Here is a 27414-nt window from a genome sequence, read left to right as displayed (position 1 = left end):
CAACTCTTTATTTCAGCATAATTTCTGCCCTGGAACCCCATCAATATTGACTATATATGATGTTACTGTCAATTTCTTTTTGTGGTGATGGAGTAGGAAATTATTGTCTAAGGTAACATGAGTAAGAAGCAAAAGCAAAATTTCAAAACTTGCCTTCAACCTCTTCAATCTTTCTTTCTATCCATTCACCCACAGAAGTTCATGACAGTTTTCAGATTACTTGGGTGCTCTCAACCGATCTCAATCAGTCAATCAATATTCCCACCCACCCTCCCTCCTTTTCTCCTTCCCTTCCATTGATTGTTTAGCTACTCCTTGCTTCTCTCTATTATATGCAGTTTCTTTAAGGTTAATAATGGGAGTGTGCTGATTTAGGAGCTAAGGGAAAATGTGAAGACATAGGCCATGGAATTTTAGTCTGGCGGGGAAAAAAATCATTAAACATAAAATATTATAGCCCTAGCCGGTTTGGCTCGGTGGATAGAGCATCAGCCTGCAGACTGAAGGGTCCCAGGTTCGATTGTGGTCAAGGGCACATGCTCAGGTTGTGGGCTCGATCCTCAGTGGGGGCATGCAGGAGACAGCCAATCAATGATTCTCTCTCATCATTGATGTTTCTATCTCTCTCTCCCTCTTCCTTCCTCTCTGAAATCAATAAAAATATATTTAAAATAAAATAAAATATTATAATACAGTGTACTAAGCAAGTTATATGAAGAAGCTAAGCACAGTGTATTATGGGGAGGATAGGGAAGTGACTTTTAAATCAGACTTGGAGTTCATGGAAGGCTTTATAAAGGAGATAGGTAGGAATTATCCTATATAATAAAAGCATAATATACTAAGTGTCCGACTGAGTGGTTCGGTTGACCACTTGACCAGTCGCTATGATGTGCACTGACCACCAGGGGGCAGACGCTCCTACTGATAGGTTAGCTTGCTGCTGGGGTCAGGCCGATGGAGACTGGGCAAGAGGGCTGGACATGCCCTGGAGCCCTCCTGCAGTCCCTCTCCGGCTGGCTGGCCCCCATCAGCCCCAATCAGGACTAGGTAAGACAGCCCTGATCGCCAGCCAGGCCCAGGAACCCCACCCATGCACAAATTCATGCACCAGGCCTCTGGTAATAGATAAGGTACAGTTTAGGCCAAGGGGCTTCAGATATAAAAAAATCTCGAAAGGAATGATTTTGTGAGATAGCATAAATGTTTAGGACCCACATGTCATTTTGAATCGTCTGGAACAAAGAATGTATGCAGTAGAGTGGTTGGAAAAGTTAGAGGTAGGGGAGGCCAAAATATAATGTTATACCAAGGAGTTTGAATTTTTATTCTTTAGGAGAGTGGGAAATGTCAGGATCACATTAAATAGTTTCGAAGAAAGCAGTGTTTGACACTTAAGCGCTAGGGCCCCTTGCTTGCATTGTGGCCTTTCTCTAGACCAGTGGTTCTCAACCTTTCTAATGCCGCGACCCTTTAATACAGTTCCTCGTGTTGCGGTGACCCCCAGCCATAAAATTATCTTCGTTGCTACTTCATAACTGTAATTTTGCTACTGTTATGAATCATAATGTAAATATTTGTGTTTTCCGATGGTCTTAGGCTCTACCTACAGCAGCGGTTCTCAACCTGTGGGTCGCGAACCACTAGCAGGGTCACTTAAGACCATCGGAAAACACAGGTATTTACATTACAATTCATAACAGTAGCAAAATTACAGTTATGAAGTAGCAACGAAGATAATTTTATGGCTGGGGGTCACCACAACACGAGGAACTGTATTAAAGGGTCACGGCATTAGAAAGGTTGAGAACCACTGCGAGTCTAGAGTCTTGGAATGGGCACTATCAATGAGTTCTGTGGTCAATTGTTTCTAGTAAAATTTGCAAAAGAAAGCCATTTTAATTATAACTTGCCTCCATTACTGTTTAGCCTAGGTTGTGCACATTTTTGGAAACCAACTAAGGGGAGATTCAGGATTATTTAGTCTGTGTGTAGTAATATAAATTAAAGTCCTTTGTAGTCACGTCAGTGCATAGCTAACTTATTGCCAGCCATCCTGGTATAGAAATTATGGTAATAATCTTACTAACTATCCACAGTATAGCACAAAGATGTAGGTCCAAAGGCCATATTGTGATATAAGTGTGTATTCATGATTTTGTTTTTGTTTCTTAAAGCAGGACCCTAATATAAGCGTTAGGACCTACAAACTAGGATCTTCACTTGTAACAATGCTAGAAACCAAATTAGTAAACTATTATTAACAATGTTTAGCCCCATGAGATGGAGGTCTGAACCAAGGCAGTGGTAGAGGAAACGGAGGGAACGGGTCACCAAGACAGAAAACATGCTGGGAGTACAAGGTAGGTGATTCGGCAGCTGTTTTGCTGGATGGTGAGTTTCATAACAAATGAGTTACCGCCTTGGATAATTGGAGGATGGAAGCCCATTCACAGAAAGAGAACATGAGGCGGATTGCAAGGTTGAGCGTTTTAGGTGTCAGACAAGGAGAGGAAAAGGCTTGTCTGCAGTTTAGTTAAGCACCCAGGTAGGTGTTTGGGGGATATTAGTTGCTATATTTCCCACTCTCTGGCCACAATTTACCACGTTTTCCTGTGTTCAGTCCAGGAAACAGCAGCCACTTCCTATCCCTTGGAGCTTCCCAGTGGCACCAGCTCAGAGGTGTGGGCTCAGAGGCACCCCTCCTCCTTCCCCCCTCTCCCCCAAGGGGTTCAGCTGGTCTAATCTCAGTCCTTGCATGGGGGCACATACTGTGTCTGAGCCTCTGCATTGCTTTTGGCAGTGTATTTTTCCTCACAAAGAGAGCTTTCTCATCCCACTTAATCTCCCAAACCTCCAGTTTCCCAGCAGGAAGTCAACACACCTGCCCAGAGGGCTTTGTAGGTCCCCTGGCGCAGAGGCAGAGGCGCTAATGAGGATGAGTCAGCGCTGACATCCCAGCTGTTTAAGGCAAGCCTCATTACCTTGGATGGTTTTGCACAGAGCCCAGAAAGCTTCCTGAGCTGAGTTTAGTCTGCGGTGACTTTTTGGTTCCCATATATGAACCGGGAATTCAGAGGGAAAATCCTCAGCGATTAAGATTTCTTCAGCCAGTTTTCTCAGGGAAGGAACCAGAGTAATTGCAGCGCTCTGGAATTCCCAATTAGCCATGTCCCTGAGCTAGCTGGGAGATTACAAGATTTCCACTGTCTTGCAACCAAACTCTTTTTAGTGGAGCAAGATAGTTGAGGAGAACGTGACTTCATTATTACTAACAATTGTGGAACAAATAGAAATGCATCTTTTTATTAGATGCCTTCTAAATAAGACATTCACAAAAGAATACCAAAATGTTGTGGACAATTGTAGTCCAGTGAGAAATTTATGTCTCTGAAGATGACTGATAATGTAAGTGTGTGCATACCAATCTGCTGTAATGATACCTGGAATGTTGAGTTAGAGCTCTCACTTCCGTGAATCTTATCCCGACCACCCTTTAACAGAGAGTTTAATGTACCAGTCTCTTATCACCTGCTTCAAGTTTATTTTTTTCCTCCATAGCACTTTTTACTTTGTAATATATGGCATAATTTGTTTATTTATTATAGTCATCTTTTATTAGTTGTCTATCCCACACTAGAGTTAAGCTCCTGAAGTGCAGGTTATTCCCCCTCCCCTCTGCTTATTAATGTATTTCAAAGACTAAAATAATTTTGGCTCAAGGTGGTCAATAAGTATTTACTGAACTAATGAAAGTAAGAATTTGCTACTTCTCAAAGAGCAGAAAGTAGAGCCTGACTGGGCTTGCATGATTGTCATAATCTATGTGGAACATTGTTCTATGGAAAGTTCTGGTAGTGATGGTGGTCATCAAGTCAACAAATGTTTATTGAATCCCTACTATACTCCCAATTCCCCAGAATTTAGCATCCGTTCTCCATTCAACATACCAATACTTTAAAAAACATGCTTTTTGGTGTTACTTGAGGGTGGGGCCTATGTGGTTCACCTACATAGCATCTGTTACAGTGATCTACACTAATAAAATAGAAATATGCAAATTGACCATACCTCCATGACACCAATTAGCCAACCAGGAGTGAGTATGCAATTCAACCCAGCAAAAATGGCAAGTTAATTTGTGGTGGGGCAGGACACCTGCTATGAGGGGGAGGGTGGGGGACAGAGCGAGCTATAGGAGCGGCGCTCTGGCCAGGAGAGAAGCCAGGGCAAGGAAGGCCTATTCTTGCATGAATCTTCATGCAACGGGCCTCTAGTATGTACATAACAGACAATAAATATTTGTTGAAAGAGCAAATAAATGAACTGGGTTAAGTTTGTAGGTTACCTGGGAATCAAGTTATTTTTCATATGAACATTTGTTTTATGAAATTATGGTCTACATGAGTAGTACTTTGCAAACTGAGGTCTGTTTCTTTGAAGGATTTCTAAGTTTTCTTTGAGAAATTTTGGGTTTTCATTTCAGTGTTCACCTGAAAAATAAACTTACACATATTGGGTTATCTGGTTCACAAAATACTGACAGAAGTTTTGGTGTCCCTGTTTGCTTTCTGTCTCCTTTTAGCATATTAGCACTACATAGTGTAGTACTTTGTCATAGGTTAATAAAAGAAAAGATCAGATTGCCTACACCTTATCACAATCTGGGACCCCTTGGGGGATGTTGGAGAGCTGGTTTTGGCCCGATCCCGGCAGGTCAAGCCAAGGGACCCCACTGGTGCACGAATCTGTGTACCGAGCCTTTAGTATGCATATAAGATCTTTAATCTCTTCCCACCTTCCCGCTTCCCCCCTTCCCTCTGAGATTCATCAATCTGTTCCTTGTTTCCATGCTTGTGGTTTCCGCTACTGTGTTGAGCGTCTGCCCCCCTGGTGGTCAGTGTGCATCATAGCTACTCGCTGGTCACTTAGGCTTTTATATATGTAGATTTCATAATGAAAATAGTTTAATATGGGGTTGTGGGGCCTTGAAAATGTTTTTTTGTTTTGTTTTGTTTTTTACTTTTAGTGGTTTTTAGTGGGGTGTTTATATTTTACTCATGTGTGAAAACATCAGCAAAGGTCAAGCTTCAGGTCCCAGGACACAGAATATTGATTTTATTAAAGTCCAGGTGTGACAGTTCAGTGCAGGACAGATATTTCTGCTGCTCCTACTGAGAGTGGTGCTGGTGGTGGTGAAAAATGGAAGAGAGATAGAAGAGAGAGACCTTAGGAAAATGTACAGAGGTCGGTTGGAGAAAATGGAGGAATTTTAGATACAGTTGTAGATTTCTTTGCAGTTGTGCTTTTGGCCCTAAGTTTGTGAGTTCTCTTTTTCAGTAACTTATCTCAAGTGGCTAAGTAAAAGCAGTGTTTTTGTTTCTAGATTTTCAAGAAGAATGCTAATCAGCATATATGTAGGTAATGCAAAACTCTGCTTGGTTGGAACACTTTGAGACCTAAAAAGCTGTTTAAAGTCACTGCTACAGAAAATCAGGGGAAAGAGATGCTTATTTTCTGATATGGTCCTCCCTTCCTGATTAAACCCCCCCTTCATTCTCTACATCCTAACTCTGCAATGGGAAATAGGAGTAGAAAGAAATAAGATGAGGACTTTGTATTAGTTTACTTTATAGAAGGGATACTAGGAGCAGGTGTTATTTCAAAGTCAACTTTGCTACCATGTCCAGAGAAATACTGTCTGGGGTTTAGTCAATCAACAAATATTTATTAGCACCTACTATGTGCCAGGTATTATATGGGGAGCTGAAGACAGTGAACAATAGATAATTATTATTATTCTGTTCTATTGTACCTTTATCTTTACTTGCTATACATTAGTTGAATATGAGTGAGCGATTTCAAAATTTATAGTGCATTATTTATGCTAATTTGTCTGATTTCCAGGACAGAATACAGAGTTAGAAATTGTAAAGGCTCAGCTTAACTTGTTCTTTTTATCTTTCTCTGTTTTTAAGGGGTGTCATGAAAGTGGACATAAATCTTCAGAAAGTAGACATTGACCAATGTTCAAGTGATGGCTGGTTTTCAGGAACTCATAAATGTCATCTCAACAATTCAGAGGTAAGAACATGAAAATAGAGCCGCTAAAATCAGAAGCCCAGAAATGTATTACTTATGATCTATTGCATTTTTGTGGGTAAGTGATCAAGAGACGTTTTACTGGGAAAATGTCTCCTATGCAGGTCTAAATGTTGCCAAATGAACTGAAAAAGGAGTAGGAAATTAAATTTGTGCAAAATAACTGTTCATTTGAAGACTAAGAAAAGGCTGAAACTGAAATTATGTCTGAAGTTTGGCATTAGTCAAAGGCTGATCCTATTTTTCAAAAGGGGCTGGAAATTAAAATAGCAATGAAGTGAAAAAGCAGTCCTGGAAGGGTCAACCAGATTATGCATATTTTAATGGAAGATGATGCTTGGTGAAACCTTGATGCTATTCATTCAGACACACTGCCATCTGCCAGAAAGAGAGAGAGAGAGAGAGAGAGAGAGAGAGAGAGAGAGAGAGAGAGAGAGAGAGAGAGAGAGAATGGCAGGGAAATATTAAAAACAAGGAGAAAACTAACAGAGACTTGTAAAGGAAATGTACATGTTGGTGTATATATTTCCAATTTTCAGTTTTTTATCCGTGCCTTATTTCATGGGACTGTGGATGGTTAGGGACAGGCAGAGAGATTATAAATCTGGAAATAAGACTATCACTTGTCTTTTGTAGTTTCAGACAGGAAGTGTGATGACATCCTGATTTCATTTTCAGTAATCTATTTCTGAGATCCAAAATGTTAAGAACAAATGTACAATAAAGTTCGTGATCTTAAATACTTGGGCTACCCCAATTTTCAGTCCATGAATGTGTGAGGAAAGTCAGCTTGATTTATTTAAAATAGAGGGAATATTCCCATAAAGGTAGTAATCTACATCTTCAATCCATTTTTTTTGCCCTTTGTGAAAGATGGTTATACATAGTACAATTTTAAGGTAAGGAATTATTAATCAAAGGGAAAATTAACAATAAGCACTTATTTGTGCCATTACTAAACAGACATGTGCATAGCTCTACATGCCTGAACATGTGCCCATTGCATATTTCCCTTGTTTGTCCCCCACATATTCTGCCATACCCAACCCACATACTTTCATAACTCTATCACTGCCCAAATAATCATCTGCAGTTCCCCACTTTCCCTCTACACTCCACACCCACCTCCATGTGCCCCCATGCTCCCTATCACAATATCGCTCAACTCTGCCACCCTCTACCAGGTAAACCCTCTAATTCCCTCATAATTCTCCACATCCTCCTAAATTCATCACACATTTCCACCATATATCCATAATCCCTAATTCCTCAATATCCATGCACATCCGCACGTATCCCAGAACCGTAGCCCACATCTCCATATACCTCCACATGGTCCTCACTTCCTTCATTCCCCCACCGGCACCTAATCATGCAAGGAACTGTTTCTGTCTTGTCAATTCAGTTAAGATCCTCTTTCATTTCCTTTATTTATTCTTACAGTTTTGAACATTTCTAGTATCCACTTTCCTGTGAATGATTCTGACATTTCTAAAGATATGAATTTCAGTCTTCGACCTGGTGAATGTTTTAGCCTGATTATTATCTCCATGCCAATGGTATATAGTCACTTAGCTTCGTCTTTTAGCCAAAGTGGATTTTTCTGCATGGGTGTCATCTGTAGGTGTTCATTTCTGTACAGCCATGTTTCAGTGGTGCTCCTGGGTGGTGCAATAAGCATTCTGTTTAGAACCAAAGAGATTACATATTTTTCAGTGTGTTACAGTTGCTTCTTGCTTCTAACAATCTTTGTGTAGTTTTTGTTTCTTTATAGCACACCTATTTACCTATTTATTTGACTAGATGATCATAGTGGAAGAACCTCTTTCTCCTTTTGGAGGACTGATTTATTTTTGTTGCATCAGAATTATTAACTTTCTGGGTATTGTTTCTTTTTAAAGCTTTCAAATAAACTAAGTTATTTCTAGGTAAAATATTATCCTCTATTCTGGTTCACAAAAATTTGGTTGGCCCTAACTGGTTTAGCTCAGTGGATAGAGCATCGGCCTGAGGACTGAAGGGTCCCAGGTTCGATTTTGGTCAAGGGCATGTACCTTGGTTTTGGGCACATCCCCAGTAGGGAGTGTGCAGGAGGCAGCTGATCGATGTTTCTCTCTCATAGAGGTTTCTAACTCTCTATACTCTCCCTTCCTCTCTGTAAAAAATCAATAAAAATATATTTTAAAAAATTAGGTTAAAATGTGTGACTTTTGGGATTATATATGAGAACATTATATATATATATATTTTTGATTCCTATAGGAAAAACTGGACAAACATATCCTAAAAGAAAACCCACAGTTCAATAACCCTCTGTGAAAAATGTTATAGAAAGAGGTTCAGTGGTATAAAGGTAACACCATCAAACACTGAAATGTCTATAAGACAAGTACCTACCTTCTTTCTTTGCTAAGGTACTGGGAGTAGGAGACCATGGTGTGCCAGCTGAGCCCATGAGGCCCTTGGTGCTGGTTTGACTTAGCCAAGCCTGCCATGGTACTCTTCATATTTTTTTGTTGGGCTTCTCTAAGGTCCTGCTGGTGGTGCTGGTCACTCAGGGCACCTGCAACAGTTTCATACCACATCTTCAGTCTAGTGACTAGCAATAGTCTTTCAATTTTTCCCCTGTACTGATGTTAACTGGAGACTAGGAACTGGTTTCTCTTGGAGTTTCTATTGCGTGGGAAAACAGAAAGAAACATCTCTTGTTTAGGGTATTTTTTATCTGTACTGGCTGTCCTTTGTTCCTTGTCACAAATCTTCTGTTATGGACTCCAAGAATCACTGTGTAAATTGGCTTACTTTGGAAGTAGTTAACATGAGTCATATCTGTAGGATGTGAATATCCATATCATTAGAAAAAGAGATGCTCATCATGTTTACTGTGGGTTCTTTCTTGCCAATGTTTAACACCCTTTCTTGTAAATACTAGAGGATGTTAAAAATTTTGAATTTATAATTGAGGCAAACTTTTCACTTAAACTTTTTAAAAAAAATATTTTATTGATTTTTTTGGAGAGGAAGGGAGAGGGATAGAGTTAGAAACATTGATGAGAGAGAAACATCGATCAGCTGCCTCCTGCACACCTCCTACTGGGGATGTGCCCGCAACCAAGGTACATGCCCTTGACCGGAATCGAACCTGGGACCCTTCAGTCCTCAGGCCGATGCTCTATCCATTGAGCCACACCGGTTAGGGCAAAACTTTTTTTCCAGTGTGTTGACTTTTCAGTTTCCAAGTTACCTTAAACCAGATTTGTGAGTCTGATGTTGGAAACAAGTGACATGTAGACCATTTTAGAAAGGTGTGGAGTGGTTTGTGAGGAAAATAATTACTCAGTGGGTACAGGGTCTATGAGGCCACTACCAGTATGTGTTTTTTGAAGGGCATAGTAAAGCAAGATCTGAATCAGCACCCTGAACTAGATTGCAGGATTATTCTGTTTTTGCAACTGATTCAGATTATTCTAGCATGGACTTGATCACATTGTTAGCATCCATTGAAATAATTCTTTACCTATTCTCATATTGTTTGCTTTGAATATACAAAATCTTCTCTTACATAATAGTTTATTTAAAACATTAAAAATGAGACTTATGTTTTAATGGTATTCTTTTGCTTTGTTTCCATTATAAGAAAAAACTTAATCATTGTTTGAACAGGAAATATTAGGAGAGTGTCCTTGAAACATTTTTATTATATTCTATTAGTAAAAATGCTTTATGCATACACCCATAGTATATATGTGTGTATATATATATATATATATATATATATATATATATTAACCTACAAATTATACATGCATCTTCTGTTATATGTTCTGTATATTAAAAATCAGAAAAATCAGAAAACTTAATCAGGTTGAAGATAAAGATGAAATAATATTTTAATGTAGATATTTTATCAAAATAAATGCACCTGGGGGCAAGCATGGGGGATCAATGGGGGAAGCAGAGGGTGACATAATTCTTTCAACAATAAAGATAAATTAAAAAATGCATCTTTAATGCGAGCAATGTAATTCATCACAATGTTTGAAAAAAAATTTAGTGAGAGTGCTTTGATTATACTTTAACATTTCAAAAATCTTAGTTTAATACTTAGTAATGCAGTGATTCAGAGGTCTCTAAGTTCAGTTTATTTTTATACTTAGTTTTCATGTCTATCATAGTTAAATATATACCTCACAAGATATGTCATTTCAAATTAAAGAAATAAATTGCTGACTGTATTTGCTACCTCACAATGCTCATTTTTCAGTTCCATCTACCAATTTTGCAAAGGTTTTTGCAGAAATACAACTGGCAATTTTTCATCCTACCTGATGTCAATTAATTAGTCCCTGCAAACTAATGGGCATTTTAATATTTTAAAGGAAGAGGTTAAAATTCACTCAAACTTTCACGAGAAATATTTTCAAACAGATTAGGACAATTTATTTCCAAGTTTAAACTATATGGCTACATGAATATTTATATTTTTTGGCAACAAAAAACCCATAGCACTGAAAACCATTTCCAGATATCCATTTTCAAAATGTTCACTTCAAAAGGCTTACTCATGGATTACTTAAATGTCACTTTTACTTTGAAGGAACAGCTTCGATTTTTAAAAAGATACCTGCTGCATAGACACTGCTAACAACCCCTTGTCAGCATAGAGCAGATCAGCAAATTGGAAACATTTCTTGCTCTTCTAAAGAACAATGCATAACTAATCTTTGAATTCAGATACAAGTAGTTCACTTTGAGATAATTAGGAAATCTTTATGTGGGAAAAGATTTTTCAGGTCATACATATCTTGATGAAGAAGTACAGATATTTTACCATTTAAAATAATCCTATCTAATAAACACTCTTACAGAGATTTGTGTCCCTCGGTGTTGTTTTAAGTGTTTAAAATTTTTAAGGATTTCTCATGCAATGTGTTTGATGGAAGTGTATTTTTTTTATCTATGAAAGACCTTATTTCCTCATCTTAGGAGGGAGAGAAATAGTGCTCAGAGGATTTGGTGATTATCTTGGAAAATCGGAACCTCTGCGCTCACAGAGTTGCATTGGCATTGCTGCCCTGAGAACAGGCACATGCTGGCCTTCTGTGCAGACCTGGATGGCTGTGGCGTTGGCTACCTAGTGTCGCGGTGATGGGGAAGGAAAGTCAGTGCCCTCTCCCTTGGAGGGCTGTTGCTGTAGATTTATGTGGGATGGGAAGCGGGGAAAGTTACCTTGTTTTATCTCCATCCACCGGAAAGCACGAGACTCCCCTTGCTGAGCTGATGCCACTTCCTCCTAGCGCCCAGTGCTGGTGGATGTGACGGGGCTCGCACTGAGGGCAAGGCATGTGACAAGGAGATGGCAGTTCTCAGTGCCGGCTTCATTATCAGGAAGCGTAACTATTGCATGTGCTGAAGGTGATGTATTTGCATCTAAAATTAAATGCATCCATTTTGGAAAACAAAAATAAATAAATAAAATAAAATAATCCTATCTAATAAAGAGAAAATATGCTAATTGACCCTCACGCCATCACAAAGATGGTGGTGCCCACAGCCAATAAGGAGGGAATATGCTAATTGACTGTCCCGCCCTCAAAGATGGCGGCACCCAGTCCCCTCAGCCCTGCTGGGGTGGCAGGCGCATGGCTCTGTGTGCCTGCCCCCTGATTCCCCCAGTCCCCTCAGCCCCCCAGCTGCCCAGGGCCAGCCTGGATGGCGGCTGCCCAGATGATGCCCAAGGCGCAGGCAAGCCTCAGATGTCGGCTGCCCAGCCGCCCAGGGCCAGCCCAAGGTGCAGGCAAGCCTCAGATGGTGGCTGCCCAGCTGCCCAGGGCTGCCTGAGCCTCAGGTAACCAGGGCTGGCTGAGGCTTGCACTGCTGGCAGTGGCAGCAGCAGAGGTGTGATGGGGCATTGCCTTCCCCTGATCACCAGGTTGCCTCCTGTCCCTGAGGGCTCCCAGACTATGAGAGGGGGCAGGCCAGGCTGAGGGACCCCTCCTCCAGTGCATGAATTTTCATGCACCGGGCTCTAGTTTACTCTATAAATTCACTCAGGTGGTCAAATGTAAATGCTAATAAATTGCAATTTGAAAGCAAGTAAAGGAACCAAGTAACCACTGCCAGTATTTCTGTCTTGAAACTCCTAGTTTTCCTTTAGGATATCTCAAGTGCCTTTTCAACAGTGTAGTCACATGAGATGTGGACTGAGTGGGGACATTATTGTCAATCCAAGTCTTAAATATTAGTAAAGCTTAATTTATTTCTTATTTATTTATAAAAAAATTAAATGTAAGTAGGAGTCCTAGTATTTTCTTCTTGCTGCCTATTAACCTCTTGTGTTCTGTGCTTTGATAGGTGGGTCATCAGCTCAGCCAATGGCTTTATATAGCTCCAAGACAGTTTTCCAATATCTTTTTTTTTTCTTCCATTGAATATGTTAGATATGAATCTACTTATAACTCCTTGATACTCCATTAGAGATAGTTAATGAATCTCTGAAAATATACTTTTAAAAAGTTAAAAAATGTAAGAAAGGATATAATTTAGAACACAAAAGATTTAATGCAAAAATCTAAAGAAAGCAGAAGTTAACCATTCTCTTTTGAAAGCCCTCTTACATACAGAATATAGCTCACTCTTTGGCTATAGCAGGGTTTAGAGTACTCTTCTAGAGTGATTAAGTGAAGTTACTTAGAAATACCTGTATATTACTTCTCATCTGAAGGTTGCATTCTCACTATTGCTTTCCTTTTCTCTAGAAAGGGTCTGCTTTGCAAATATTTTTTTTTTTTATGTATAACTGTTCTCCAATATGATAGCTACTAGCCAAATATGTTTATTGAATTGTAAATCTAAGGCTATACAGAGGAAGTGATTGCATGGATTGGTGTTAACTTGCAGTGAAGATTGTCGTAGTTGGTTACAGAGTCTTATTTAGGTCCCGTGTTGATTGGAATGCTCATCAATTCTTTGAATAATGACATAGGAAACAAGTAATTAGTAATAACAAATTCACTAAATGTTAAAAATCAGAGACTAAACATATATTGCTGAGTTGGAGAAATGGACATCTCTATCAACATGAAACTTAATAGCAACAATGGTAAGATCCTGGGTGCGAATCAAAAAAACCCATCATTTTAAGCATAGGAAGAATGATATGGTTTAGTTGTAGCACTTGTGAACAATATTTGTGAGAATAATTGAGTCAACAGTGTAATATGGCTGTAAAACAATAGCAAAAGCCAGCTTAATCTAAGGTTGTTCTCTAGATCTTCAGACATTCACATCAGTATTCTAAGCTTAGCAGAAAATACCTGAAATAGTGTCACAAGGAATATATAAATTGAATATAGTATATGTTCCATATATTTAATATTCTATAGTTAATATAGAATATATGTACATATTTAATATACTGTATTGAAATTCAATATAAAAATTGAACCCCATTTAGAAGAGAAAAATAGTATTACTAAGAACTTTAAAACCTTGTTTTTTAATGAATGAAAGAAATGGAGTTGGTTTTCCAGGGAAGAGAAGATGCATGGAATGATTTGTCAACTGTCTTTAAATATGAAAATAGCTATTATATGGATATTTATACTTTTTCTGAAGGGATCCAGGAGTTAGGCTGTAATTTATTGGTAAACCAACAGGAACTACAAGAGGATCTGTTTAGCTCAATGTAAGTGGAACTTTTTACCAATCAGAATTGTCAAAATATTGAGAATGTATATTTTAAAATAGGACATTTTAAGATTAAATGTCAGATTTGTTCAATCACATATTACCAGGTGAAGGTGCTATAGGTTTTAGTATTTTCAATAGTGAAAGGTACTACTTGACAGAATTTTGCAGGGCTCATCAAAACTTCATGCAACATTGGCTATAAGTGTCTCTGCAACCCTAAGGGGAACCACTGAAAGGTGTTTCCATCCAAAAACAATACTCGTGTTCTTGCACTGGCAATACCTTGAATTCTAACTCTGCATGTGGCTATGCCTGCCAAACCTGATTTTCTGATTTTTCTCTCCATGATAATGATAAAGCAAACTATTATTTATCATTGCCACCTTCATTCAAGCTAGCTTCTGGGATTTGATTTCCATTTACTCATTAAGCATTTTGGGGGTGGTGATGCAAGATTAATTAATTTTGATGGACATGAGAAGAAAAAGCGAAAGGTTAATTGACATTAGATTGCAAATCTGGGATAATCTAACCCAGAAAAAAGGCAATACAAGGGAGTGTCATTAATTTTTTTCTTTAATCTAACTTGCTCCTTTTACTTATGAGGAAATGACATACTTTACAGTAGTAGATAAGTCAATTTTTCAACTATAAGAAGGTCATTGTATCTGCTGAATGACACTCCTGTGTATATATTCCATGTATACATGTATATATGTCATTGGATTGTATCATCAATCTTCTTGAACCTGTTGATCTAATGTTGGGCCCTATGAAGTATTTGAATTAGAATGTAAATGGAGAGTACTGTCTGTCTGTTTAAGGTAAATAAACTTTATCTATCTACGTATCTATCATCTATCTATCATATAAAACTTTATGAACTTTGTGGACTACATTAAATGTTTAAAAATACAAAGCTCTTACAAGATCTTATTCATGAGTGGTGTAGGTGAACGCACAAATATAGGGTGTCCCAAAAAATGTGTATACACTTTGAGTAATTGTAAAGGCAGTGTTTATTAAAATTCATTTTCAAAAATGAGCTATCAGCTGTTAAAGTGTGTATATATTTTTTGGGACACCCTGTATATTTGATAAGATATGCTAGAAATTAACTTTTCTTTAGCCCTAGTCTGAAGAGTCTATGAAATCCTCAAAAGCCAAGTGTCCCATAAACACAAGTTTGTTTTTCAACCTATATATATTAAAATAATTTTTTAATAATATAAAGATATATTGATTTTTCTAGATCTAGAGCAGTTTTACGTAATTTAACTAAGGTCATAACACTAGCAAATGGTAGTTTAGGAATTTGAACTATCAGAAGGTAGTTTGGGTGATAGATGATTGGAAAGAAAATCACTGGTAGGGGCCCATGCAATGATTTTGTTAGTCTTGTTGTGGTTCTACCTATGGGAGCTCAGTCAAGAGCCAAGCTAGAATCTTCATTATATGGGAAATTAGGTGTAGACCAAACAAGAAGAACTGATCTAGCTCTTGGATGGTTAAAACAAAATTTCAAGAGGACATGGTTGTAAGGTTCGAGGCGCAGGAAACGGGAGTCGGAGACCAAGGCATGTTAAAGAGGAAGTTTATTCTGCACTAATGAGCAAGATTCATTATGGAGGAGGGTAGAAAAACCAGGATTAGAGGAGGGGGAGGAAGAGAAGAAGGACTCAGTCAGACTGCCTCACAGACTGGGAAGACAGCAACACATGCAGAGGTGAACACGCCTTTTGAGGGGAGGAACAGGAAGGGGTTGGGCCCAGGGCGGAACAGGAAGGGCACTCGGCACACGCTGATTGGTGGTTGAATGTCTCGGGGATGTCCCAGAGCAGACGCAGGTTACGTCATACTCCGCCCACCAGTTGGGGGAAGGAAGGATCTATCATTCCAGGCTTTTGGTGATATTACAAAAAATTGAGAGTCCGGGCAAGGTCAGGGGGTGAAGGTCCGTTTTCCATAGCTACTTCCTGCTGAGAGGGGGCGTTGTCAGGGGCGTCTACCCGGGGTCTCAAGGATTCTGGTGACATAGGTGTCTCTAGGTTCTGAATTCAAGGCCAGATAGATCTATCCCACCTTCTGGTTGGTGAATGCCTGCATTCTGTTCTGCAAAAAACTAGTGAAACAGTGCATGAAACATGGGCCAAAGAGAAAAATTAAAGGAATAGATACCAGTGGGCCTAATTATGGGAGGAGCCATTGGGTAAGTGAGCAAAAAACAGGGAGTGTTTTCCGGTTGGTGAAGTCTTGAGAGTGATCCTGTTGAGTCACTTGAGAGATAAAAGCTGGTCCTGAGGCTGCCACAGCGTCACTTGTCTGGTTTTGCTACCACAGCATCACTTGTCTGGTTTGGCTGCTTTTCTGGGCCTGGAGCTGAAATACAACCTGGGGGTAAGGTTCTTGAGGAGGACTGAGTCCCCCAGCTGGAGGGCTGGTCCTCGGGAGTCTTGGTCGGCTGGTTCTGGCCTGGACAGAAACCTGTCAGCGTGTTCCCAGAGCAGTTGCCTGAGTAAGGGCAGGTATGGAAGATAAGTAGCCAGGAGAGGAGGGTCAGTAGGGAAGGATCTCCCATATAGGAGTTCAAAAAGGGCTTAAGCAGGTGGGGCTCCTTGGTGTAGCCCGGATTCCGGTCAGGGCCATGGGCAGGAGGTCCAGACAGGAGCTGTGAATTTCTAGAGAGAGTTTAGTTAGATGGTCTTTAAGGAAGCTGTTGATCCTCTTGATCTTACCCGATGATTGTGTGTGGTAGGGTATGTGCAGGTTAGTTAAGTCAGGATTAGAGAGAGGAAAATCTGAGAGTCTCACCCGAGGTTGAGTGAGGGCCTCGACGACCTCGCAGCAGGAGTGTGTTGCCGCAGGTTGGGTGGAGGCAGCAGGAAGGAGGGTGGCTGGGTTCAGGGCTGGGGACTGTGTCAGGAAGATGTCAGGACTCTCGAGGAACAGGAGATGCAGTTCCTGCATGCGAGAGGGGGTAAGGAGAGATAAGGATCAGTGGAATAGTTGGAAAGGCTTAGAGATGTCTGGGAGAGAGAGAGGGGGAGATGCCAGAAGGGCATCCCGGAGCTTAGAAAAAGCCTGGTGAATGAGGTAGGGTGAGGAGAGGGGGCCTACTGGTGTTTCTTTAGCAGCCTGGTATAGGGGCTTAGCTAGGAGAGCAAAATTTGGGACCCAATGGTGGAAGAATCCTACCAGCCCTAGACAAGATCTGTTTTGCAGAAGTGGGAGGCTGTAGGTCTCGTATTGCCTGTGCTCGGTCAACTGTCAGTCCTCGGGAATTGGACATCAGACAGATCCCCAAGTAAGTGACGGTGGGGGCTGACAGTTGCACCTTGGCAGGGGACACACAGTATCCTTTGTCCCCTAGAAAGTTGAGGATGCCAGCTGTCTGCCTCCGAGAAATATCTAAAGAGGGGCTGCAGAGAAGGAGATCATCTACATACTAGAGAAGAGTGCTGGGTTCTAATGAGCATTGTTGGAAGTCTCTGGCTAAGGCCTGGCCAAACAGATGAGGACTGTCTCTGAACCCCTAGGGCAGGACCGTCTAGGTGAGTTGGCGGGATACCTGCTTGCCTGTTTCCTCCCAAGTAAATGCAAACAGATGGTAAGAGTCTGGATCCATAGGGATGGTAAAGAAGGCATCTTTGAGGTCAAGGATGGAAAAGTGGGTGGTACCAGATGGGATGCGGGAAAGGAGAGTGTAAGGATTGGGGACCACCGGGTGGATGGGGACCACCGCTTCATTGATTAGTTGGAGGTCCTACACCAGCCAGTAGGTCCCGTCTGCCTTCCTAATGGGGAAGATGGGGGTGTTGCAGGGAGAGTTGATAGGTATGAGGAGACCCTGCCCCAGAAGCCGAGTAATGAGGGGTTTGAGCCCTCAGCAATGAGTTAGGAAGATAGGAAACTAGGGATGGGAGGGAAACGAGGTGGGGTTCTTAAGTCTGATCCTGACCTAGGTATGGTGTCTAGTAACCACCGGGGTAGAGGTATCCCATACTTTTGGGTCGGCAAGGGACGCAGGCAGTGTGGGATCAGTGTTCCCGTAAAGGGAGGGGGCCAGGAGCGGAAGAAGCAGGGAGGCTGAAGGACTCCAAGTGAGCTGCAGAGTGGCCCCTAGTTTAGTGAGGATGTCCCATCCTAAAAGGGGCACGGGGTATGAAGGCATGACTAGGAACGAATGGGTTATAGGGCTATTGTCAAGGAGACAGCGAAGGGGCCTGGTGGCCAGAGGGCAGGTGGATTTGCCGTCAATACCCATGACTGAGATCGTGGAAGGGAAAAGTGGCCCAGCAAAGGAAGGCAGGACAGAGAAGGTAGCCCCAGGATCAATCAGGAAGGAGATCTGCTTACCCACTACCTTGATCATTACCCTGGGCTCAGTGAGGGTGATGGGGGTTGTCGAGTTTGGGCATCTTCAGTCTTCGGCCAGTCTTCAGTCATGGCCAGCAGCAGGTCATGACCTGGAAGGGCGGCCCCTCTATGCTAAGACGCAGAGAGCCTGTCACTTTTCCAGGGGCAGTCACTTTTACTGCACGCTGGGCAGGGCTTGGTTGGAGCCAGGGGCTGGGACACTGCTTTGCCCAATGGCCTTCATTTCTGCACTTGAAGCATCCTCCAGGTGGCATTTGTCCTCTCGTTGCACCCCCACCACACACAGTCCCCTTTGGACCATGCATGGTTGCCGTCGGCCTCAGAGCTGCTACCAAGGCTTGGGTTTGCAGATTCACTTTTTGTCAAAGGCGGGCCTCCCGATCTGATTCTGCCTGCTCCTCATGAGCATTAAAAACCTTAAATGCCATATTCACTGGATCTCGGACCTGGGTCTGAGAAGGCGTTAGGGGAGGAGGTGGTGGAGCAGGCGGCAGGCCGTGGGCTGGAGGAGGAGGAGGAGCACGGTGGCGGGCGGCCACACCATGCTGGGCCTGTGGGAGGTCTCAGTAACTATTTAAAGAGAGGGATTGGACATGCTGTTACAAGATGGCGGCCCCCATGGGAACAGTAAGCCATGTGGCCAGAGATGGTGGCTGCTCACAATACACAAGGGAAGAGCAAACCAAAACAGAAATCTCACTTAGCTGTTTAGAGCGGCTGGTGGGACGGTGAGCGGGCGGTTCTTGCGCTGCGCGGCGGCCTCTGGTCGGCTCGCGGCTCGAGGCAGTGACAGTGGCTCCTGCAGTGGCGGCCACCGGCCGGGAAAGGGGCAGCCGCAGTGAAGAAGGAAGAGGAGGAAAAGAGGGAGCAGAAGGCGGGTCAGTGGGAGTGAGAGAAGTGAAGATGAAAGATTGGCTCGGTCGAAAGAGCCAGAAGACAGAGAGAGGGGCTGAGGACTGGTTTGAGGGGGTTTCTTGCGAGCTAGGAGAACCTGGGCTGTAGAACAGAAGGAGCAGAGGGAGGGACGGGAGCGCAGATAAAAAAAGGCCTGGACATATGGGACCTCGGGCCACTTCCCGGCTCATTGGCAGAAATTACTGAGGTCAGTTAGGATGTTGAAGTCAAAAGTCCCGTTCTCGGGCCATTTTGATCCATGGTCCAATTCATACTGAGGCCATGTCACGTTAAAGAAGTAAATGAGGCGTTTAGGACGCAGATCCTGGGACAGACTTAGCTTAGCCAGATTGGTGAGGAGACACCCTAGAGGTGTCTTAGGATCCAGTTTAGATTTTTGATTGCTCCTACTGAAACCTGGGGTCAGTAGCGGAGGCCAAGGACCGGCGTCCCAATCATTGAGCCAAGGCTACGGACGGGGAACCCAAGGGACAGCAGGGGACGTCTCCCCTACCCCCTGGGGTCCAGACGGAGGCCAAAAGGCTGGAGAACCGAGGGGGGCAGGAACGTCTCGGCTGCCTCCCCAGGTTCGGAACTCCTCCTTGAGGGGCCTGGAAGGAAATCTCTGACACAGGACGTGGTTTATGGACAGAGACGCCGGAGGAACGACCGCCAGGAATCAATATGGGCTTGGACTTACTGCTGACACTGCCAAGCTGGGGGGGAGGAGCATGAGGGTCCCAAGCCACGAGGAGAGAAGAGGGGGCACCCCGGACCATGAACAATCAAATGGGATGCTCGCACCCTCCCGGGTTTTACAGCACCAAATGTAAGGTTCGAGGTGCAGGAAATGGGAGTTGGAGACCAAGGCATGTTAAAGAGGAAGTTTATTCCGCACTAATGAGCGAGATTCATTACAGAGGAGGGTAGAAAAATCAGGATTAGAGGAGAGGGAGGAGGAGAAGAAGGACCCAGCTGGACTGCCTCACAGACTGGGGAGACAGCAACACATGCAGCAGTGAACATGCCTTTTGAGGGGAGGAACAGGAAGGGGTTGGTCCCAGGGCAGAACGGGAATGGGTGGGGCCCAGGGCACTCGGCACACGTTGATTGGTGGTTGAATGTCTTGGGGATATCCCAGCGCAGACACATGTTATGTCATACTGTGCCCACCAGTTGGGGGAAGGGAGGATCTATCAATGGTAAACTCAGGTACAAATTTGGGTTAGGAATCAATTTTCATCTTCAGGTGTAGGTGGCAGCATCTGAAGTTTCTAAGTAGTGGTTGTCTGTTGGCTCAATGTATAGCTGTAACTTGGGATGGTAGGAATGTCCAGTTTGAAACAGGACCCAACGGATAAGGTCCATCTCCTTAGATACAATTTGATGAGGGCTGTATTCATTGTTTGGACATCAGCTAAGAGGGTAGGTGTTAAGGAAAAGGACTGACTCCCAACAGGGAATTAGAATACAAATCAGAATGTAGGAATCAAAGGGTTGAATATGGAGGATTGCAGCTCATTTGGTACAGGAATGTCAAGGGGATTCTCTGTGGTTATGATAATCTATAAATGAATTTTAGATTCTAATCATTGCTGAAGACAAAACACCTAAATGCTGCCAAACTTCTCTGTGGCATAGGGTTAGAGTGGAGCTGAGCTTAAAGGTGGGAGATATACAGCATATGGGAGCTGGGCTAGAGTGGCAAGAGGATTGGCTCACATGCACCAATAGTATCAGGCTTTCTTGATCTTTTCAATTCAGTGAGAGGACATCTGATGAAATAAGAAGTTAGTGAACAGATTTGGAATATGTGGCTAAATTTATAATGGAGCCAATCAGGAAAAGAAAATCTCTACCTATTAAACCTTTGCTTTTGTCACATTCAGTAGCAGAAAAATTGCTACTTGTCCAATTCTAGATATGAGTAGCAATCAGAATATACAGTGAGTGCTTGAGGGTGACTTTTTTTGGGGGTTAAATATAGTTTTGCATCATTAGCTTATATGGAAAAAAAATTCCATTATGACAGCAAATCAGATCTAATCTGGCACTCCCTCTACTATAATTATATCAAATATAGTGGAAACTTGTCAAAGGTTTCAGTGAAAAATGAGGCTACTGATGCTTGGCAGCCCCCCTTTTAGCACAGTGAAGAATCATGTTGCTTAGTTACAGCCCTTGGCTGATTTAGAAAGATTTAACTGACTGTATTATGCAAGAGTTAAACTCCATTCCTTGATATCTTTTTTCCTTAAGGGAAGAGCCTTATTTACCACCTTCTTATTTTTTTGGTATCTTCATCCAGGATAAGTTTTGATTCATCATTGTTTTCCCCTCCCCAAGGCTTATAGATTGAGAGAGAAAAAAAAGGTGGTTAGTTGATGATACAAGCAGAACACAAAATATTGAAATAGCTTAAATACTTTGCCCTCAAAGTAATGCGCAAGTGTTCATTTCAAAAATTTTTGTCATTTTAAGTCATTGTGTTTTTCTTCTTCTTTCAAGCATATTCACAGTTTGGGTTGCTATTGTCTTTATAATGCAAAGGAATGTGTAACATTTAATTATAGTTTTGTATTTCAAAATACAAACTCAGATGTTGGTGTATGGAGAGGTGTAGGAAATGGTGAATATAATTGGTGAAACAGGAATAAGTGTAGGGGCTGGAATTGGAACCAAAACAACGAAAACAGAAGGATTGAGAGAAAAACAAACAAGGAAGAACTGTGAATGGAGAAGATTTAGGGCAATTATTGTACATTAGGTAGAAAAGTGTGTAAAGAGGGAAATGTTAGATGTGTCAGAGCTAATTTCAATGGGATAAAAATACTAAAGGACTCAGAAGTTTGGAGGAGTCTCTAAGACGCTTTGGGTCCATGCTCTGTCTCCAGAAAGGAGTACTTTATACTATTCTAAATATGTGGATATCCACTTTATTTTTATAGCTCCTCAAGAAAGAGAGCTGTTTCTCAGTAATGCTTTTTATTATCTTACCATAATTATTGTAATGAAGTAAACCATGACCTAATCTTGATTATGTAATTATTTCAGTAGATTTTACTATTGACTTGTCAGTACCATCTCTGTTTTATGCATGCAAAAGCAGTTTTTCCTGCTGGTGTTTACAATCCCATGATCACCTGGAGGAAATTCTATAGAGCTGATTCTATATTTACTTCCAGAAGTAGGATAATAGATAATTGGCTCTACAGTCTTGTCCCCATTAAAATTCTAGTTCTATTGAAGCCCAGAATTCATAGACTTAGAATCTAAACCACCCTGCTTATGGGCTTTATTGTCATGCAGGCTTGTATATCATCTTCATTTTCCACCTTTTAAAATACTTTTGTCTAAATGTAGTCATTTTCAAAGTATAGTCCTGGGGTCCTTGGGGTCCTCAAGACCCTGTCAAGAGAGTCTGTAAAGTTAAAACTATTTGCATAGCAATTCAAAGACATTATTTACCTTTTGAACTCTCTATTCTCTTATGGGTATGCAATGGGTACCTAAGATATGATAGATTCAGTGCAGAAAGAAATATGAGAATCTAGTCTAATAAGCCAGATTTTGAGGAGATTTATAGAAATCTAAAACAATGATACTCCTTTTGCTATTATTTTTTGTTTTAAAAAATATAATTATTTTTTCATAAATATATCATCTATGTTAACATGTTATGGGCTTTTTGTTATTTTAAAATAATTAATAAATATTTCTTTTATTTTCTCTGTTTTAATATTTAAAATGGCAAATACTCAATGGATATAGCCAATATGAATAAACTAGAAGCCTAGTGCATAATTGAAATCGTGCGGGGCGGTGCCCTGCCCCCCGCCGTGTGAGGAGGCATCCCACGGGGGGCCGGGAACTGCGCCTGACTTGCACAGCACTGGCCGCCACGGGAGTCAGGCTGGACCGGCGCTGCGGGAGGCTGGACGGCGCCGCAGAGGGCTGGGACCCGCGCCTGACTTTCAGTGTCCCTCAGCCCCCTGCCTGTGTCCACTCCGGGCTGCCCGAGCTGCCATGCCGGCTTGGGCAGGCCTCCCTGCCTCTGTCTCCGTCTCTGCTCCGGGCCTCACCTGCGCGCGCAACCTCCTCCTGTCTGGTTGTGACCTGTTACGGAGTCCCAGCCTAATTTGCATATTACCTCTTTATATATTATAGATGATCTTTGCTATTCTCAGTAATTTTCTAGTGTAAACAGGAAATTTACACTCAGAGGTCTGACCCAGTGTGCTATTCAGCTACTGCATGATTCTGACCTTGACTCTACCTCCTGGTTTTTATGCTTTTCTCTCTTTCTTACTTTGATGATTCTACTGACATACTTCTACACCTCACTTCTCCCCTCCATCTTCTCTCCTAATAACCTCAGCCTGAGACTCCACTGAATTCTTAGCCCAATGTCATCCAAATTGGTGGATGACACAAGGACAATAATAACATTATTTAAAATAGCGATTTGTCTAAAATAAAATGTTATATATTAACTTTGTTATGTATTTTTAACTGTAATGAATGCATGCAGGTAATAATCTTTATGTATTATTTCACCTATTAATAATGTGAGTAAAGAAATTCATTTTTAAACAAATTTGACCAAAACATCAAAGGATGGAATATACTGTATTTTACCTTTCAAACTGGAATTTTCAATATAAGTTGAAAATAATTTGAATACTGCAGCCCAAAGTATGTATAAAGATCAATGTGTCTCTTTAGCTAGTGCTATTTATTATTAAGTGAAATATTCAGGTAATGCCTTCTTCTGAAGATTGGTATGCTCTTTTACTCCTATCATTTGGTAAGCTGGTGAGCAGCTATTTAATTTTTGATTTTAATGAATAAATTGTGAATTCAGTAGACATCATTTTTTTTGGTGTGTATTCAATGTATATCTCATCAGTTTGTTTTCTTTTATTCTTACAACAACTGACTTAATTCTAGTCCTAATCATTTCTTGCTTGGACCTTTGCAGCACTCTCCTGTCTTCAGTTTATTCCTTTCCAATTCATTTTCTGCATTGCTGCCAACCTGATCTTTTTAAAAAATTGTATGATGATATATCATCCTGCATTTTTTTATTGAGACAATATTACATAGCAGTTAAAAGTGTTGGCTTTGGATTCAGGCTGCCTGTGTTTCTTAACCTCAACACTTTTAAAAAAGGGAATGATTCTATGTTGTATGTAGAATATTTTGCACAGTACTTTCTCTAGAAATATTAGCAATTTTTCATAGCACTTTATATACTTGAAATTATCCATTATTTGTAATTATTTATTTATATCTATCTTCTGTGCTTCACTGTAAGCTCCATGAGGGCAGAAACCACATCAGTTATGTTCTGTTATATCTCAGGAGCCATAACAATTTCCATAATAAAGGTGCTCTACAAATAATTGTGGTTGACTGCTTAATATTATTCAGACTTTCCTTAACCTGTGGGATAAAGGCCACCTTATATGTATGGCATTCTAAATCTAAATTTCTTCTAATTTTAGAATATCCAGCTATTTGCCTTCCATGATTTGACCAGGGTGTTTCATGCCTCCATGCATTTATTCACACATGCTCTTTTTATTGAATAACATATAATTTCCCACTTTAGCCACCTGACAGATTCCTGCTTATTCTGTGAGTACTGGGTTTTGCTCCCCTTGGCAGCCTATTCCCCACTTCATGTAGAGCAGTTTCTCTCCTATGCACCGCTATAGTATATTGTACCTATTTCTATTTTAACATCTATACTGCTATATTAAAATTAAGTACTGTTAATAACTGCATTTATCAGATGCCTGCCCTTGCACTGTCATATATGTGTATATACACATATGTATATAAATATATATAAAAGTATTTAATTCCCAACAGTCCTGAAAATACCTATTATTGTTTCAGTTTTACAGATGAGGAAACTGAGGCTTAGATATTTTAATAATTCAATATAATTTATATCTCAGTTAAGAATTTGGACTGATCAATTACTGATGCAAGACTACTTTAAGACAAGGGCTGTGACCCACGTATATCTTATTGGTAAGGCTGCCATTGTAGTTTAAATTAGTGTGTAACATCATATTCATGTGGTAGAGTATCTCTTATGGTCACTGATTTCATCACTATATCATACTCATAAGAAAGATTTAGATGAATTCTACCATAGTTTGCCAGGTACTCCGTCTTCTTTCAGGAATGAAAAATTCCAGGTAGAGCTTAGTTACTCATGATGCTCTTTCTAGTATCTGAAAACCTTGGATACTTAGATTGTAGGTCTAATGTTTAATTTGTTCTATATTATACTTCTATTAAAATTTATTTCATTTATTTAATTTACTCATTGCAAGCAGATCTAATTAAAAATGAATAGAGGTTTAATTAAAATTAATGGTTTCAATTCTCATTAGGGAACTTCTATTGCCATAAACACTATAATCAACTTCTATTATTTTTAGAATCAAATAAAATCTCTGTATATCCCATAGTGACTTAGTTATGTGCTTTAGTTTCTACTGTTTTTCCCTTGTGATAAATGCATTTTGTGAAAAGGGAGTAAAGAGTTCAGAGTAGGTGGCTCTACAAATTGACTAGTGATTATTCTCAATTCACCATTGTCATGTATTTTTGTCACTTCTCTAGATTTGAAAGAATGAATGAGCACATGATGCTTTTAAAAAATGTATCTCTTTCTTTGACACAAAAAAATAGAGAGCTTTGCAGATACTCTTCAGCTAAATTCATATAAATCCTCCTCCATAACCAAACCGCCAAATTAAAAATTAGATTATTTTCTTGGCATCAAGTTTTGCAATATATGTAAATGTATAATTGAAAAAACTCATTTCATTAATATTTAGTCTTTCCTTTCAACTTCTCCTTTTATCACTTCCTTCCTTTGTTCTTCCTTCCTTATTTCTTTGTTTCTTCTAATTAGTCTGTTTCCTTTTCCTCTACTCTCTCTTTTTTTGAGGTATCATATCTAACCACTGCTCTAACAAATGTTCATTGATCACATTAAAAACCATAGAGAATTATAATTCTTCTAAAAAAAAAGTTATGGCAAACACTCAAGCAGAGAGAAAGAAGATGGTGGTGGATTAAATAGAAGCTACAGTGACATTCTCCCAAGACCAAACTGGAGTTATAACAAAATGGAGAAGAATCATCCTGAATAACCAACTGAAGACTAGCTGTAGAGGACCCTTATAACCGAGGATGGAAAGAGGGGGTGCACATTGAGATGAGACTGGCAGGAAACCCAGAGGTGCAAGAAGGCTGGCTGGGCTCATACAGGCAGCAGTTGAAGTCCTAGAGGGATATCTCAATTGCAGGGAGTTCCCCCTGAGAAGTCTGTGGTCTAAACTCCAAGTTTGGCTCCCCAGCCCAGAGCACCAGAACTGAAAAAGGTACCTGGTTAATATATAGCTGTGAAAAGCAGTGGGGTTTCTGTCCGCCAGAGAGAGAGACAGCTGGAAATACAGGTAGCCTATTAAAGGGCCAATGCACAAAATTTCATGTGTAGCCACTCACCTTTGCAGAGAGGGTGTACTAGAGAATCCAAGGTTTGTGGCTCTGGACATAGAGCTCAGAGGGCAGTCCTGGATTCCTGTGCTGAAACATTCCCCCATTCTGCAAAGGACATCTTTCTCAGGCAGCTTTTACCCAGAGTGGAGCAATTTCACCATCTACTGGAAAAACTCTTGCTCCACTTATTCCATGCTGTGGTCTACTGGCTGAGACTCATCAACTGACTCAGAATAACAATCATCCTGCATCCAGAGGTGGATCTCTGGGAGCTTTGAGTCTTTGTCTCATCTGCTTCATGACCTGGGGCTGGGAAAAGCAGACCATGGGTGCATATCATGGTCCTTTCCAAATGCACCCAGCCCCAGCAGAAGGAGCCATAAGCTGTAGATCATGGATAGCTCCAAACAAGGAACTCAGGGCCAGTCAAAAAACAGTGTGTGAATTTTTCCTGTATCAGAGACCTTCCAAAAAGACTGGGAGTCATAGAATGTCTACATAATGCATAGAAACAACCCTAATTAGGGAGCCCAAATGGGAAGACAAAGAAATAAGCTACAAATGAAATAATAAGAGAATTCTCCAGAAGAAGACTGAATTGAAATGTAGATAAGCAGTTTATCAGGTATAGAGTTCAGAATAATGATTATAAGGATCCTCTACAGCATGAAAAAAGATATAGAAACCGTGAAAAAAAATCAGTCAGAAATGAAGAATGACACAGCAGAAATAAAGAATACATTGGAAGGAATAAACAGCAGATTAGAGGAAGCTAAGGATCAGATCAGCAAATTAAAAGGCAGGGTAGAAAAAAAATCAATT

General features: G+C 40.8%; 1 protein-coding gene across 1 annotated transcript in view; it reads left to right on the top strand.

Moving 5' to 3' along the window:
• GPR158 (G protein-coupled receptor 158) overlaps positions 1–27414 on the top strand; it is a 442546-nt gene that overhangs the window by 36054 nt on the left and 379078 nt on the right. The window contains exon 2 of the mRNA XM_080654328.1: positions 5979–6084. Within this exon, the coding sequence (XP_080510454.1) occupies positions 5979–6084 (106 nt within the window). The remainder of the gene's footprint in view (positions 1–5978; positions 6085–27414) is intronic.

The sequence above is a fragment of the Plecotus auritus genome (assembly GCF_963455305.1).
Source record: "Plecotus auritus genome assembly, chromosome: 1".
Taxonomy (NCBI): domain Eukaryota; kingdom Metazoa; phylum Chordata; class Mammalia; order Chiroptera; family Vespertilionidae; genus Plecotus; species Plecotus auritus.
This window is presented reverse-complemented; position numbering and strand designations above follow the sequence as displayed.